The sequence below is a fragment of the Rhinoderma darwinii genome, chromosome 5 (assembly GCF_050947455.1).
Source record: "Rhinoderma darwinii isolate aRhiDar2 chromosome 5, aRhiDar2.hap1, whole genome shotgun sequence".
NCBI lineage: Eukaryota > Metazoa > Chordata > Amphibia > Anura > Rhinodermatidae > Rhinoderma > Rhinoderma darwinii.
The window spans coordinates 321,170,870-321,189,020 of NC_134691.1; the positions used below are offsets into that span (position 1 = coordinate 321,170,870).

An 18,151-nucleotide genomic window follows, 5' to 3' on the forward strand; every position below is an offset into this window, starting at 1 on the left:
ATGCTCTGTGTTACACTGCAATACCATGTGCATGGACCCGTAGGCTACACCCACGTTGGCAAATAGTTTCTATTGTTCCAATGCATCTACAATAAACAAATGAAGCAACTTTGCAAATAGTATTGATTAAAAATCTCCTACCGTTTTTTGTCTACAGCTCCTTTGCAGATCTATATGTCTCCAGGGTTACAGACTACAAACAAACCCTGTGCAGTCTGATCCTCCAGTCATAGTCTCTTCTCCCTTCTACTTCTTGCTAACCTACCGAAGGATGACTGCTGTATCAGACTACATGAGATTTGTTTGTAGTCTGGAAACACATAGATCTATCTATCTTTTTTTCCGCCCTTCTGTAGTACTTGCACCTTTGTCTTAAGGAAGACTTGCCTTATACCCAATGAAAAATATGGCTCCATTAATATATCTATGTAGTCAGCTGCTCGCCCCAGCGCAGGGCATGTCTGAGCTCACACTAAGGGTATCTTTACACGGGCTCTTTTCAGCCGTTTTGCGGGCCGTATACAACCCGAAAAACTGCAAAAAATGTGGGGGCTGAACGCCTCCAAACATCTGCCCATTGATTTCAAAGGGAAAAATGGCGATCCGTTCCCACGGGGCACTTTTTACGCAGCCGTTTTTAAAAACGGCAGCGTAAAAAAAGCCTCGTAAAAAGAAGTGCAAGTAACTACTTGAGCCGTTTCTGAAGCCGTTTTTCATTAACAGCTCTGTATCTACAGCCATTTTTTTGTTAAGCGTGTGAACATACCCTAAGGAGTACACGGGACATGTTACCACAGAAGTCTGGTCCTTCTGATTTATACTACACAACTGCAAATATCTCCAGCAATAGTTATCTCTCTGTTCCGAATTGTAATGATATCTCACACAGTGATCAGTGATTGATTTCCAGGCTTGACCCCTATAGAAAGGGTTAGTTTTTACTGTACCCATGAAGCCATGCTCTGCAAATACACCCAGATGGTAAAACATGGAACGTTGTATGTGATCATGATTCATAATAGTAGCAGAAATAGGAAACCTTTCCTCTGTTCATCCATTGTCGCCTGGTTTGACACGTTGGCCGTTATTACTGGTGTCTACTTTGAGAATTGACCAGTATATTTACAGGATGTTTCCATTAGTGCTGGGCAGTGGCGTACATAGAGCTACGAGGGTCCCATAGCAAAACACAAAGCGGCTCTCTTTCCAAAAACAATGCCACACCTGTCCACAGGTTGTGTGTGATATTTTTTTCAAGCTAAATTGCAATACCAGACACACTGTTTCTGGGAGAAAGCAGAATTTAGATTTTTCTAATCATGTACAACCACTTTAATAGTGGGGGTTCAATAATTGTAAACATATATTTAGAAATAACCAGAGGTCTAGACTAGTTAAGTGGCATACAAGTGCTTTATTTATATAGCCTCTAGTGACCATATTTTACATGTTTTCCCTGTGTGGGTGGCCGTTTTCAATTTGGGGTATAGTTTAATCTGGAGTGCACATAATTTTTTTTTACAACACATAAATGTCGAACAGCTCAGGTCTAGTTAGCCATAGGGCCCTTTTACACCATGCTTTATGGATTTTTTCCCTCCAAAAAATGTAGAGAAACGTCTTTCTGCACTAATGCATGCCCGGTGGTGACATATGGGTATAGGAAGAGATGAAGTTGTCACAAGATCTGTTCTTGAAAAATTATATTTTAAAAAGCGTAGAAAAGCAATGTGATGTTAAATAAGCCATTGCCATATACAATATATAAAAGTAGTCCTGTTCCTGAGAACTGGTTGGAGATCCTGAAATATACAGTAGAGTCCAACATTACTTCTGACTGCTGTTTAACAGCCAAGATGGTGGCATCCATGAGTAGGGATGCACGATGCATCGAAATATCGATACTATTTCGATGCCGTGCACCCTCAAACGGTTCAATACCGGTAATTCATGGATTTCGCTACTAAGCTGTGCGGCTGCACAGCTTAGTATTGTAACACATGAATGTAGTCAGAGCGGGGCTGCGTGTGTGTAATACGGCCATTGCCCCGCTCCTGACAATAAGTGTGTGTGTGCATTCAGCATGAGTTGATGCGACCAGCGCTGCATTAACAAGTGCCGGCATTGAAGGCAAAACACCCCCATGTTCTCTGTCTTCAGTGCCGTCGCTGCCGTTCATTAGTGCAGCATCGGCCGCATCACCTCATGCTGACCGAGCGTGCACACTTTATGTCAGGAGCGGGGCAATGGCTGTATTACACAGCCGAAGCCCTGCTCTAACGGCGGAGATCAGAGAAACCTCTCATCTCCGTCGTTATTCCCCTGAATGCTACGATCAAAGCTGATCGCAGTATTCAAGGAGTAAATGAGATGGGGGGATGCCCTGTGACGAGATCAAGGGACATACCATATATTGGCAGATAGCTGAGTGTCCATTGAAGGACCCCAGGGCTGTCCGACCATATTTCCTGTTCTTAGGGCATACTTAAGTATGTCCTGACGTCTGCCTGTGTACTATCAGTATATAGATATCTGCCAGTACATTAAAGTTTAAAAATAAAAAATAAAAATAAATAAAAGTAATGTTAAATTAAAAAAAGTGAAAAAAACAAATTTTTTTTACAATAAACATTAAAATAAGTCTCAATACTTAAAATATACACACATTCGGAATCTTCGCGACCGTAATAAATTTATAGCGTAATTTATGATGTTTACTCTGTTAAAAAAATGAAATATAAACTGCTTTCTTTCACTTATTAATGTTGGGCATGAGGTGTGATGAATTTTGAACCTCCTTGTGCCTCACATTTATAGCAATTAACCCCATCATGTACCTAACACATTAACCCAATGTTGTCCATTATGACTGTGAGGAACGTGGTGCGGTTAATTACTATTAATGTGAGGCCATGGAGGTTCAAAATTCATCACACCTCGCGCCTCACATCAGAAAATGTAAGAACTTTTTTTTATTTTTTATTATTATTATTGTTGGCAAAGTATCATTTTGGTATCGAATATCGCAATACTACACAAAGTATCGGTATCAAAGTCCAAATTCTGGTATCGTGACAACCCTATTCACAAGTAACTTATCAACCAATGTTTCCTTATCTTCTAGGCAAAGTATAAGAAAGCCGGCAAGAAAGGATTATCCAACTCCCTGTACAAGATGATGCCAGCAACTCTAGACACCGCATTTGCTAAACAAGTGACCCAGCTTCAGAGTGAGGTATGATCTAGAATTTGTTCTTTGCCCTTTACTGAAAAATAAAGACAAATACCAGGAACTATCAATCAGTTTTATTGAGAAATTATTAACATTTGCTTACATTTTATTTTAACTGTTGGCCAACAAGTCGAGTGGCAACGCCAGACCCTGGCAGACACCTTGCAACATTAGTCAACTAAGCGAGCGCTGTCTTTCAGTAACAGAAGGAGCTTTGTTATAGAAGACTGCTGACTACTGCACATGTCATGCCAAGTTTCTACAGCAACACCCAAAAATTTAACTTTAGGCTATTTATAAAAACTGGTCTTGTGTCATAAGCTACATGTATTTTTTGACCATTCGCCATTTGGTTTGTGGAAATGATTCTTCTCTTGAGTATATTATAGAAGTTGCATAGATTTTCATTACACAATGATTAAGTATATTTATATAAATTGGAAAACCACTTTAACCCCTTTTAAGGGGGTTTTACAATAGACCATCAATTTGTAATTGGTGGGTTCTGCTCTTCGGTACTACCACCAATCAGCAGTAAAATGGCACTGCAGGGCTCACTGGAGTGCCACAGCCGTCTTACTGTAGTACCAAATAAAGACTCTCTCCTCCATACTCTGCTGTGTCTGGTACTACAGCTCAGCTGGATCTAATAAACTGGAGCTTCACAGGGTTATGTAAAAGGTAGTATGCAGGAAAAAAATACATGATGGATACTATTTGAAGGACAAGCAAATGTAGAACACTTTGGAGGCAAAAAATGTAAAACATCTCAGCAATATTTCCTGCAATATCCTCTTCTTCTTTTGTCCTTTTATGTATCATATTGTCACAACCAAAACTGAGAAATATATAAAGAATTATTCTATAGGTGTCCCATGAGATCAGCCATTTCCCCCTCCTTTCTTCAAACCTGTTACTGCCTGTAAGACAACTGTCTGCAGCAGGAGCCCTCCCCTTAGTCTGTCTGCAGTAGGAGTCCAGGAAGGCTAAGCCCTACCCCTTAGTTAGGTCCTGCCCCCATCTGTCTGTCAGAAAAACTGTGAGCAGGAACACATTTGTGCTCTGAATGACTACGAGGCAGTTTTTTTTAGGTGCTGCAGAAAATCCTTTAGGCAAGTCACTGTGGGCAAGTTGGTCACGCTGGTCACCTGATGCGTTTTCTCAGTCACCGTTTTTTATGATGATGTGCTGAGAGAGCAGTTATTTTGGAAGGCCTGAAGTGTTTTATTAACTGGCTGCTTTATTTATGTGATTTTAGTGAACTTTTACAATGGTGTTCTTAAGCCAACTGTCGAATCCTTAGGGACTTCCCTGGATTAAATCCTAAAATGTTGAATGGATATGCTTCACCTAATCTGCTATTCATGCTTTTCATCCCATCATCTGCTACACGCTGGGTGTTCATGATATTTTATAGAAATCAGAACATACAGTACGAGTCACATTAGTCTCCAGTATTGGTATCTGGGTACAACAAGAACTGGAATAAACCTCTAGTCTGCCTGAATATAAAAAAGGTAAATCATTTCCTTGTGATGTATGACAGCAGATGCTTCCTCTTCAATCGACTGAAATATGACACTGTGCGTCTTCAACCCTAAATACTACATTAATTTACTAGGTTGGAGGAAAATGTGGCAGTCACATTTCATGGGAATAGACATCTGCTGGAGAAAATTAACCATAGACAACTACATCCATAAAAGAAACACTTTTATTGTCATCGTAAAAATGAAATATATTTTGGCAACTTTATTATTTTCTCTGCCATAAATAAACTAATTTTTTGTTCTACTCTGCCATTCAATTACTCATATATTGGATACAGTATTTCGTATTTCACACCCAAATGAGATCATTGAAATAAATTTAAACTATATGTGTAAACTGATGGCTCGATGGGTAAAGTCATTTTCCCACAGTCTGATATATTGTTTATCACTCGTGATAGTTACTTTTATATTCTAGTTCCGTGTTTTCACGCTGTATTGCTTCATAATAGAATAGTATATGGGTGGCAGAGTGTATTTTATAAAGTGGTGTACAGTAAATGAACCTATAGATACATTATACAGTATAATGTTTGACCGCTGGGACCCCCACTGATCACTAGAATGGAAGTCCCAAACCCCCCGTTACTACTCACTGTGGAGCAGCGTGCGAGCATGCGCGCTGCCACTTCATTCAAAGCTGTTTTAGTCAGCACCATAGACCTTGAATGGAGCGTTGAATGCATGCTCGACCATCACTTTATTCAAGCCCCTTCTCACTGCGGGGGATGCAGGGGGGTTCAGAACACCTGTCACCCAGCCTATGGTCCAGCTTCTCTAATACCTGGCCATCAGCTGTCATCGCCATGGGAAAGCCTCATCTCACCACTTAGGCCACTGCAGGGAACATGTAGCATCATATGCCAGCCATTCAAATAAAAGGTCGACCATGTAATACATGGATGTGCCGGGTCTGCCAAAACGGGAGCCACTATCACAAATCAACTCCTTATTCTGGCTCATAGGGGGGGGGGGGGGTCCCAGAATAAGTATCACTTTTGTCTTTTGTCCATGGGCTGAAACTTGCAACTCAGGTCCATTTACCTAAAAAGTTTCTAATCTCATACAATCCCTTCAATTTATCCAGCATCTGGAGAGCTTGGCCTTGAGGTGAAAATTCATGCCTGAGATATGGAGTTGTGAGCATCATGTTAGGAAGGGCTGATGTGTAGTCTCTCTGCCCACACTATATATAAAGCTGTCCATACCCATTAGATAAATCCCAACAGATCCGCTCACAATCTAATGTGTATGGGTGCCTTCTGACTGTTTCCAAAGAGGAAAACTAGGTAGGGCATCTTGGATTTTAAAATGATCAATCCCCTGATGGTTTGGGAGATACGTTACTGTCAGAAGTGTCTCCCTCTCCCCTGTTGAATAAAAATGCACAATCTTTCGAGCCAAGCGTGCATCTTTATAGGGTCAGGAGTTTGGCTGATTTGTTATTTTTTGTAACTCGGACCAGTATTACTGAATATTGTACTTTGGGATTGGAAACCCTGCACCTCCCAATAACGTACTGGTCCCAGTGCTGACCAGTAATGGAGAAGTAACCATTTCTATGCTCCTGTTGCTCTTTATCGAAAGGAATGGAAGTTATAGAAAAAGTGACCAAAAAAGATCCACGTCCGATAGCAAATAGAACATAACAATCTTGTTTAACGTTAACATTATAGGGCAAGTGTCAGAAGATGAGCATTGACTTGTCTATCATGTTCTGTTATTTGTCATCACTATATGGATGGCTCAGTTGGATAATGAAGTTATTTCTCACAGGTTCTTTATAAGCAAAAACACGATGCAGAAAAGGGAAAATCAACCTATACTCAAATGATGGAGCCTCCTGACGTCAAACATGCGATGGAAGTCAACAAACACCAGAGCAATGTGAGTTAATATAAAGCTTGATTTACTGTGTTAAAGGGATTTTGCCACCAATGTCTGATTGGAGGGGCGCTGAGCTCTGGAACACCCACCGATGCATTTTTCCGACATCGTGCTATTCAAGATCTAGCTCTGTATCAGAACTGTAGCATAGTCCCATTCCCTTGCATGGATCAGTGTTGCGGCTGATCGGTGCTTTATTCTAGGCATCAGTGGGAGTCCCAACGATCGGACTTCCACTAATCAGACATTGATGGAATTTCTAATTGATATTTTATCAATGTTAATGGTTGGAAAAACCCCTTTAATCAAACCAGTCCTTGGTTAGGATAGAAATTATACATTCACCATGAGATATATGTGAAATCTAGAGACTTAATCTTGTAGCTTAATTAAAACAGAAAACTGAATGAATTTACATATTAGCGAGGGAAGACGGGAGACAAGTTTGGTGACTAATCAAGCATACTGTGTATATTAATGAGCTGAAAGATTAGCAAAGAATTAACCATACAAGCTACGAAATGAAAAGAAAACAAACCTTTTTTTTTTAGATATCTTTTTATACAGAATGGTTGGATGCAGAATATGTATTAAAAAGCACTAAACCTAAATTGCAAAGCTTATAAAACAATAATACAATTTCTCATATATTTCACATAGAATTGGAGACATCTGAGATAAAGCAGTGGTCATGGGGCAGGTGTTCTTCTGGAGCTGTCAATCTAAAGGCAATAAGGTCAGGGCTACACCTAGACTTTTTGTAGTACTACTGATTGATTTGAACTATTAGGTGACAGCTGCGGTCCACAAGATCGCATGCAACGCAATGTATTCATTTACACTGCAGCTGTAGCTGAATAGATAAAATCAATTGGAAGTATTACAAAAAGTCTAGGTGTGGCCCCGGCCTTAACTCCCTGCAGCTTTAGTCTTAGAACACTTTTGTCAACTCCGTTTGTTGTTGCCCATAATCTGCCCTCACTCTTGTAGAATATACCCACAGATAGACTCTAGTTATTTTGCCAGCTTCTGCTTTGTATGATATTCATCTTCTATCTAGAGGGGATCATTATCAGATCAGGTTCTCCCAGCAATAGTGGGCCAGATGGCTACGTTATCATATGATTACCTTCAATTTTTCATGTTTAAGCTACTCTCACAGTAATGTGTTAGTCAGTTCAATCTATTCAACCACATGCAAGAATGCATGTGCCATAGAGGCGGCCCATGAGGGTGCTATGGGGCCATTGGAGAGAGAGGACCCATTCCAGGTTGGTCTCGTCCCCATTTTATTAGGTCTAGAGAACTTGTACAGGAATGTGGCCTCTATAGGTTGGCAAACTAAATGGAAAATTTATTTGAGTCATGAATGCGGGAACCAGAACCTATTATCCTGGGTGGTTAGGAGTGTGGTTGTGTCAAGCACCAACTGATGGGGGCCCAAATTGCTTTACATCTTCTATGTATGCCCCTTTAATTAGTGGCTTGATGGATTGGCCTTTTCATCTAAGTCCAACTGGTGCCTAAAATCAAGCAATCACCATAAACATAGACTTTAGCAGTAGTACGGATTGTAATGAGGAGTTCAATGAATGTCAACATGGCACTGTTATAAGAGGCCAACTTTCCGACTCTCCAATTCACACATTTCTACCTGGCTAGAGCCGTTGTGATCATCTATTCTTATTTTGAAATGGAAATGTTTAGGAGTGGTGGGCCACACAATCTCAAAAAATGGGACCTTCAAGTGTGGAAGTGCATAACACATAATATTTGACTACCCTCGGTGCCATCACTCAGAGGTTTTCAACTTCATTCAGAATTTTTTTTTTTGTGTTTTTATGGCTATGTACTATTCCACAGGATGAGATTATCATATGTAATGCCAAGGCTGGACTGGAGTGGTGAAAAGCCGGTACTTCCAACTTTGTGGAACAGTTTGGAGAACACCATTTCCTATTTCCGGATGATAATGGCACATGCAGGGACAAAACTAGAATGTGCCAAGCCCCGTGCCATCCCCAGCATGGGGCCCACCAGCAAGGACTTTTCCCAGATCAGACCCCAGACAAAACCGCTGACCCCTACGTCAGACATAAAAAAAGTTAATCACCGCTACTGTGGTCTCTTGTCTTCAGGGCCCAGCCCGGATCCCCACAGGCTGCCACATCAGGCCCTGGCACACAAAGCCTGTGCCGCGGCATATACAATGTACTGACGCTGGGCAGCATCAGGTCATTGTACAGTGTATGCGCTGAGGCACAGACATTGTATGCTGGGGCCTGATGTGGCAGCCTGTGAAAATCTGCGGCGGGCCCCCTTCCCATCCAGGCCGGGTCGCGGTCGCACACCCTGTGACCATGAGCGTTACGCCGCTGGGCATATGCACATATAATAACAGGAACTTAACTGGTAAGACAAGAGCCCCAACCTCAAGTCTATTAGCCACCTTTAACGATGATTTGGACCACAGAGAGTGAACCAGGCTTTATCACCCAACATAAGTTCCCAGCCCTACTAAGGTTCTCGTTCTCAGCCAAAAGAGGGACTAAATCCATGGTTTTGGAATGAGATACCAAAGAAGCACCTATATGTGTGATGCTCGGTTGTCCACATACTTTTGGTAATGTATATAAGAAGGTGTAACTTGAAGCAAAATCTATGACAGGGCCTTGAACTATTACACGTCATTTATTGTACTGGTCATCTCATATGGGACAGAGGGACTTTTTGAGCCCCCTCAGGGCCCGTGTTGGTCTCATTGTACAGTGCGGAGCTTGCTCTACTTACTCTACTGTACTAAGAAATGTGAACGTGTGAATTAGTTTTAGCAGGGTGCTCATTATATGATGCTGCACATCCGCTCATTAAGTCAGATGTGAAGAGGTGTTAACACTGACTGGGAGAGGATCAGCATGAATTGAAAGAAATGTATGAATCTATTTTTAATGCTATCACTATACAGCAGAAATAGAAAAGCACGTTTGTCTGTGATATTTATACATCTAATTAGAGGTTACATCAAGGTGAGAATTACGTTGCAAATGAAAATATGGTTCATGACGGGAAATAAAAATAGAAGACATTTTAAAGGAATAGTTTTTAAAGTGCATTCATCCACATAGTCATTGTAGGCCGATACTTTGTGGACTTGAAGGGGTTGTCCAGTGTGATCAACCCCATCCTGTGCAGAAAGACTCTAGACTCTTAAGGCCTCGTGCACACGATTGTAGTGGTTTTTACTGTTCGAAATTACGGATTTGTAATCATGCGCGGATCTGGCACGCTGTCTGCAAATACGGTCCGTAGTGCATCCGTATTTACAGATACTCAAAAAAATGATGCTACAAATTATGTCAGAATGTCCCAACCCCCTGAAAAGGTCACATGATCACTCGGGCACCATATTCTTGGGGAATCCCCTGACGTCGCAGAGCAATGTTTCCACAATTATGGACGGCGACTGATGCACATCCATAGCCGTCCACAGTTTTGCACGCGCCCATAGACTTCTTTGGGTGAGTCCGTGCCGCAATTGCGGACAGGAATAGGACATGTTCTATATTTTGCGGATCATTTCTACGGCCCGGACACGCATCAGTAAATATGTGGCCAGGTGTCTGGGGCCTATAGAAAAGAAGGTGTCCACAGATTATTCTTAATTATGGATCCGTAATTACGGATAAAAACTACGGTCGTGTGCATGGGGCCTGATTGTGTAACATTAGACATAACCCACCCCCCAAAAAAAAATATTCATATAGTTTAGCAATCCTGGAAAAAGAATCCGGTTAGCAATTACCCATCTGGCCTAGAACTTTCACTCCTGCCTTCATTTGTAGACAGGACTAGAAAGAATTCTCAAAAATCTTTTGATTGCCAAAGTAAAAAATTTTGAAAGGAGCTGCAAAAAAATATTTTTATAAGAAAAAATATTCAGGAATTTTGCATTTGTAAGGTTAGACAAATCTCTTAAAGGAGCACTCCGGAAAAACTGATGTACTGTGTTACGCCTAATGCAGGTCTGAGGCGGTGGTAGAGAGAATCCCTGTGTCATGCTCCACCCCCTCAAGCCCTGCTTTAGCATAGCACAATGTATTAGTTTTGCCTGGAGTGTTCCTTTAAGTACTGATCTGCTGATATAAAAATTGGCCAGCATTGACGTCGAGAGCCTATACACCCGTATCTCTCAGGATGCCGGTGTACAGGCTGTTAGACGTCAACTGCAGTATACTAAAAGTGATCACACGTTTATTGACTGTATTTGTGAAGCATTACAATATGTGTTGAGTCATAATTCCTTCCAGTTTGATGACATTTGGTATCGACAAAAGTCGGGAACGGCTATGGGTACACCTGTAGCTCCGACTTTTGCGAACTTATTTTTAGCGGATTTTGAAGAACAAATGATATATAATCTATCAAATCCCTATGCCAAATACCTACAGCTATACCTGCGTTATATAGACGACATTTTTGTAGTGTGGTCAGGTACACAGCAAGAGTTTCTAGATTTTGTAAAATACCTAAATACGAACACCTCGAATATGAGTTTTACACATAAATTTGGTAATCAAGAAATTGAATTTTTGGATGTATACGTAACAATAGAAGGGGGTGCAATTCAGACTAAAGGTTATCGAAAACCTACAGCCACCAACACATTGTTGCGATATGATAGCTATCACCCTAGACATATAACTAAATCCTTACCTTATGCTCAATTTTTACGCTTAAGACGAATCAATAGTAGTGATTTGACATTTTATGAGCAGGCAGATGAGATGAGTCAAAAATTGAAAGCTAGAGGTTATCCAGTACTATTGGTAAAAGAAGCTTTAAATAGAGCTAGCAAGATTAAACAGACATCGTTATTCCATCATAAAAAACAGTGTCGAAAATCTCTTATTAAAAAAGTTCAGAGATTTATTCTATCCTTCGGTTATAGCCCAATGAGTGATGTTATTCGAACCAGTATCCGTAAAAATTGGCATCTAATTGAAAACGACCCATTACTCATGGAGGTCGCAATTAGGAAACCAATACTATCCTTTCGTAGATTTTCCCAAAAAGAAAAAGGTAATGAAAATTGGCTGACAGCTAACAGTCCAAAGGGTAATCACAAATGCGGACAATGCAATTATTGCAATTCCATAATACGTACAAGGAACCTGACTTTAGGGGGCATTACGTTTGAAATTAATGGATTAATAACCTGTAGGACCCAATATGTTGTATATGCAGTGGTCTGTAATTGTGGTAGATTTTATATAGGAAAAACTATACGACCTATGTACATAAGATTTTGTGAACATATACGATCACTAATTACATGCGAGGGATGCCCTAGGTTGATACAACACATGCAGGAGAAACATGAAAATAACGCTCGATGCATAGGCTTTGTGGGCATAGTTCACATTAAGCCATCGGCGTTAGGAGGAGACAGACACAAATCTCTATTGCAAAGAGAGGCAGAGATAATTTCTCAGACAGGTGCGCTAGGACCGCTCGGTCTCAATGACGATCTTAGTTCGTTCTTAACATGAACCTTGTTGTTTTTAGATAAAATAATAAAATTTAATATAAAAATATTGTCATTCTAAGATGAATATGTATTAGTTGCATGAATCACAAAAGTATACTGTGCATCTTCCTGTCTTTTTTAACCTTTATTTGTTATGTAACAATGTGTACTAATTTGTAAATAAAAGGGCAGGTGAAGGAAGTGACGCCAGGGCCTTGAGAAAGCGTGTACGCACGTGAAACGGCCGTAGGCAATTCCACATCCTGACCGAGATCTTTTTGTAATAAAGAAATTGTTTTGCCAGCTCCGGTGGGTGCCTCGATCATTCTGCTACAATATATTTAGCTGGTTGTGCTACACTTTCGATGAGCAACTCCGTGGCAACTTACCTGCATTTATCCAAATAGAAAGGAAAGCCATTCTTTTATACTCCCATTCCGATTGTGCGGTTTTGGCAGTGCCAGCCTTTTTCCTTCTTCCCATTTCATAATAAAAACTTTACTTACAGGCATTTTTAATAAGGTAGAGGGATATCCTTATTATAAAAATTCAAAACACAAACTAGTAAAATTCTACTGCATCTTGAAGTACTGCTGGCTGTTTTTTACGAGTCTGGTCTGATGCATGATGGTATTTTTATTTTGTGCAGGTGAGTTATAGGAAAGATGCGCAGGACATCCACAAATACACGGACGTGATGGACAGACCAGACATACAGAAGGCTACAGAGATATCAAAGATCATAAGCAATGTAATCACTTTCAATTTATTCCATTTTACATTTATAATTTTTTTTAAGGGTTCGTAGAAGCCCCTGGGAGGAGGTATAAATTCTGTGGAATTGTTATTTTATTTAAAGGGAATGTGTTGCTAGCAAAAAATGTATTTTTTTTTTTTAGTTAAACAATTAGTGTGTAGGTGATTAAACACGGTTCTAATTTTTTTTATTTTTTTCACGAGTCAGGAAATATTATAAATTAGATTCTAATTTATAATATTTCCCAGCACTGGTCACTAGATGGAGCAATTCCCAAAATTGCAGCATTGCATGTGGTAAAGCAACCACATTGCTTTATGCTGCAAAATTGGAAAAAAATCCCTCGTTCTAGTGAGCTCTCAGAATCCCCCCCCTCCTTTATCCTGGCTAGTGCCGGGAGAAACGAGGGGATTGAACGGTCAAACCTCCTACACTGTGTGTCGCCATTTTTTGAGCTAACACACAGTGTAGAAGGTTTACATACACTAGTAAACACACACTGAAACACGAACATACATAGAAATCACTTACCTGCTCCTGCCGCCGCCGCTCCCTCCGGTCCGTCCGATCCGTTTGCTGCCGCTGCTCCAAATGCACAAGTCCGGAAGCCGCGACCGGAAGTAGTAATCTTACTGTCCGGCCGCGACTTCCGGTCTACAGGAAAATGGCGCCGGACGGCGCTCAGTTCAACTTGGACTGTGTGGGAGCGGCGCATGCGCCGTTCCCACACAGACGGCGTACACCATAGTGGATGGAACGGGCACCGTTCGCATTCACTATGGGACTGTAGCTGCCGTATTCCATGTCTGTATGTGTCGTTAATCGACACATACAGAAATGGAAAAAAAAATGGCAGCCCCCATAGGGAAGAAAAAGTAAAAAAATAAAAAAAAGTAACACACAAACACGCAAATAAATACAAAAGTTTTTAATAAAACACTAACATCAAAATTTTTTGGGTGACACTGTTCCTTAAATTTATTTTTGATAGGATTATATCATGAGAAGTTTGTTGCACTGCAACAGTAATGTTTAACGACACACAATACTGACCGGTAAAAAGTCCAAATGGTTATGTATGTAAACCTTTGAAGGGCAATTTTTTTTATTTTTATAAAAAGGTCAGTCAGTGTGTTTGGTGCAAATTTCTAAATCGTTTTTATTAAAAATTTAAGTTTTTGAGATACAGCTGCTCTGTATTCTTTCTACTGAGCAGCTGTATCGTTCGCTATGACCTGAATCCGTCAGTCCCGTGGACCTGACGGGTTGTGTCAGCGGGTCCACGCAGATCCCGGGGACCTGACGGGATCAGGATTTAGCGCTAGATACTACGGCTCTGTATAGAGAATACAGAGAAGCTGTATCTCAAAAAGTAAACCAAATTTTTAATAACAACTATTTAGAAAGTTGCACCAAACACACTGACTGACCTTTTTATAAAAAAAGAAGAAAAAATTGCACTTTAAAAGGTTTACAAAGCCTTTAAATATAAAATAGTTAAATGATACAACTCTGCCTCTCTGCAGCTAGGGGGAGCTTGGGAACGAACTGCTATTCATTTTATATTACCTTAATGTGAGCAGTATAAATCCGTATGTAGAAAGCTCTCCCCCTAGTGGTAGCAGCAGATAGTAAGAATTGTATTATTTAACTCTGCGGTAAAGTATTTGATTATGTAGGTGTATATTATATGATATTGGGATGCATGACCCTGAAATTCTCTATTTGTTTTCCTTTGAATCCCTGTGTCATGCACCCCCCCCATCGCCTAGAGTGTCACCTTAAATTGAATCCGTTTTCATCAGTCTTCATCAGTCCTGTCATGTCAGCTTTGTGTATAAATCTATCCCAACAGACATGCAGGAGCAATGGGTATCTCTTTCATTGAAAGTGTCAGAAAGTGACATTTGTATTTTAGACCATGATAATCAAAGATGAAAATAAGGATTTTTTCGTGGACAATAGGCTTTGGTGTTATGTACCTCAATGTCACTGAAACTGTGCAGTGTAGGGAGTTGCAGGGAGTTGCAGGGAGTTGCAGGGAGTTGCAGGGAGTTGTAGGAAGTTGTAGGAAGTTGTAGGAAGTTGTAGGAAGTTGAAGGGAGTTGTATGGAGTTGTATGGAGTTGTATGGAGTTGTATGGAGTTGTATGGAGTTGTATGGAGTTGTATGGAGTTGTATGGAGTTGTAGGGAGTTGTAGGGAGTTGTAGGGAGTTGTAGGGAGTTGTAGGGAGTTGTAGGGAGTTGTAGGGAGTTGCAGGGAGTTGACTTTTGTGCCGTTTGTGACTTTTCTATGCAATAAAACTGGCGTAGAAAAGTTAATAAATTCCTCCATTGTCCATGGAGAACGGATCAGTTGCTGGTGTAATCCTGGATCTAATCCTTCATCTTTATTAGAATAAATTAGAATATATCTTCTCTAGCCGGTAAACCTGTGATGGTATTTAACTGATGATTTACTAATAGAATACCCAACATTTGTTCCTGCTTGATATAGGTGGATTATAAGAAAGCCAAAGGTGACCTGAGTAAAGGACCCATGGTTTTGGGAAGACCAGATTTCGAACATGCAAAAGAAGTGTCAAAGATTACAAGTCAGGTAAATCTCTATCTAAGAGTTCCCCATTATCGATGTGGGTCAAAAAGGTTATTCTGGTTTTATAAGTTATCGGCAGGTTAGGTTTTTGTCTGATCCTCTTGAGGCTCTGTTCACACTGATTCTAGTGGCTGTATTGTCAGGATTATAAATCAATGTGATGGGGGTATTATCAAAACTAGTGTGAAGAAACCAATCAGGTTGCTGCTTTAATTTTCTAAAGGGGCTCTACAAAATGTGAGCTGGAGTTTGGTAAATTGCTATGAGCAACTCCTCCTGTTTTCCCTCCATGTTTACATAAATCTCAAACAATAGTATGACTTCACCAATGCTTGAGAGTGGAGTTTGGTTCAGGCATGTATAAGGCAGGTGCACAGGACTCAAGCACTGGGCCGGGCCAGGTCAGATGCAGTCCAGACAAAAAAAAAAAAATAGTAGTTCCAGCAGCCAAGGAAAATGTTAAAAAAAAAAAATCTTTTATTTAGAAACGCATGTTAAAAACATGGACGTGTACACTCCATAGAAAAGGGGGGGGGGGGGGTCAGAATCGCTTACGCGTTTTGGACTGAAAAAAGCTAGTCCTTATTCATCGCTCCAAAAAACACATGTGAAGCCTTCTAAGATATACACATAAATGAACAAGGCTCCTCCTTTAGAAGAAGCACCTGACCAGAAGAAACCACATCTGTGCATTAATTCCATTAGGTATGTGTGTTACATTTGATAAGTTAACAAAAATGAATGCAATGCTGTATAAATATCCAAGAGAATCTCAATGAAAGGTAAGCAGGATACAGAATAAGGGTATGTTCACACGGCCTATTTACGGACGTAATTCGGGCGTTTTTGCCCCAAATTACGTCCGAAAATAGCGCCTCCATAGCGCTGACAAACATCTGCCCATTGAAAGCAATGGGCAGACATTTGTCTGTTCACACGAGGCGTAATTTACGCGCCGCTGTCAAATGACGGCGCGTAAATAGACGCCCGCGTCAAAGAAGTGACCTGTCACTTCTTTGGGCGTAATTGGAGCCGTTATTCATTGACTCCAATGAATAGCAGCGCTAATTACGGCCGTAATGGACGCGGCGTTCAAGCGCCTGCACATGCCGGTACGGCTGAAATTACGGGGATGTTTTCAAGGTGAAACATCCCCGTAATTTCAGCCGTTACGGTCGCCCTCGTATGAACATACCCTCAGGCTTCGTTCACATCTGTGTCAGGGCTCCGTTCAGCGGTTCCGTCTGAGCTTTCCGTCAGGGGAACCCATGAAAGGAACCCTGACTGAGACAAACGGAAACCATAGGTTTACACCATTGATTTCAATAGTGACATATCCTATGCAAATGGTTTCCGTTTGTCTCTGCTGTGCAAGGGTTCCGTCGACTACGGTATTGCTTCAGTTCAAACGACAGAACCCTTGCACAACTGAAACAAACGGAAACAATTTGCATCGGATACGTCACTACTGAAATCAATGGTGATGCAAACGGAAACGTATGGTTTCTGTTTGTCTCAGTCTGGGTTCCATTCATCGGTTTCCTTGACTGGAAGCTCCGATGGAACCCATGAGTGGAGTCCTGATGCCTAAAGGCTACACAATGATTTAGTAAAAATACATCAAATCAAGACTGTAATTTAGACCTTGGGGATGCCTGGTGTCAAGTGTGAGTATCCAATAGGATACTCTGCTGAGAAGGGCCCTTCTCCAATCCCCTCCCTTTTTTGGGTGTGAGACCCTCTTAATGAGACATACTGTCATGCTGCTCAGGTTACCGCCATGAAAATCCATGAAATGCTTAGAGGCCCCAGACAGACTTCGATTTAGGGTATTAGAAGAGGAGTCTGTCCCCAAAATATGTTCCCCTAGCCGGGTTTTCAGTTTGCAGTTGTTCACCCCACGTACTGTAAAGTGCAGATGTTACAGCATATAATGTACACCACGTAAGTGGTGGTGCAGTTCATATGTCTCTTAATGGCATGTTGGATGTTGGTAACAGTAGAAGACAAGGTAGTACTTTTGGTAATATATCGGCACAGACTACATCATTTCATGCCACAGCAATAGCTACCGCTATAATTAAGCCATGTGGGTACTTGCACATTATCAGTGCACATAGTGGGTGATATGGTGTTGCCTGTGGTAACAGGTCTATTGTGTACAAAACTAACACCTTTGTCAAGTATATTGTGAGAAACAGAATCTTGGTGAAGTATGGGAGGATAACTATTAATGATGTTGACTATTTGACTTTAGTTGGTATGGTACACCGTGCTGAAAGTGATGCCATCCTGGGCTACATCTGCCCTTTTAGCTGATGTATGCAGATAATCATTTTGGGGTTTGGAGTCTGCAATGCTTCTTGCTCTATGCAATAAGCCATATTTATAACCCCTATTTTTTAGTCTATAATCAATTTTTTTACACTTGTAATCTGTTTAAGAGGAACAAGCTCGTCTGGCCCTTATGTATTCCCCCAATAGGCAAATTTTTTATGGTATGAGTGGGGTGGCAGCTAGCTGCATGAAGTATTGTATTGTCATCTGTGGGCTTACGATATAGTAGGGTCCCTACTTGGTTAGTAGTGCTGTTTCCTCTGA

At 40.9% G+C, this 18,151-nt stretch overlaps 1 protein-coding gene across 3 annotated transcripts in view; it reads left to right on the forward strand.

The window, feature by feature from the left end:
- Positions 1-18,151, forward strand: part of NEBL (nebulette) — a 195,720-nt gene that overhangs the window by 141,193 nt on the left and 36,376 nt on the right. The window contains exons 5-8 of one of the 3 annotated variants that reach the window (XM_075827579.1): positions 3,125-3,235; positions 6,559-6,669; positions 12,846-12,947; positions 15,452-15,553. The exons of the other annotated variants lie outside the window; for them this stretch is intronic. Of the exons in view, the coding sequence (XP_075683694.1) occupies positions 3,125-3,235; positions 6,559-6,669; positions 12,846-12,947; positions 15,452-15,553 (426 nt within the window). The remainder of the gene's footprint in view (positions 1-3,124; positions 3,236-6,558; positions 6,670-12,845; positions 12,948-15,451; positions 15,554-18,151) is intronic. 3 annotated transcript variants of the gene reach the window in all.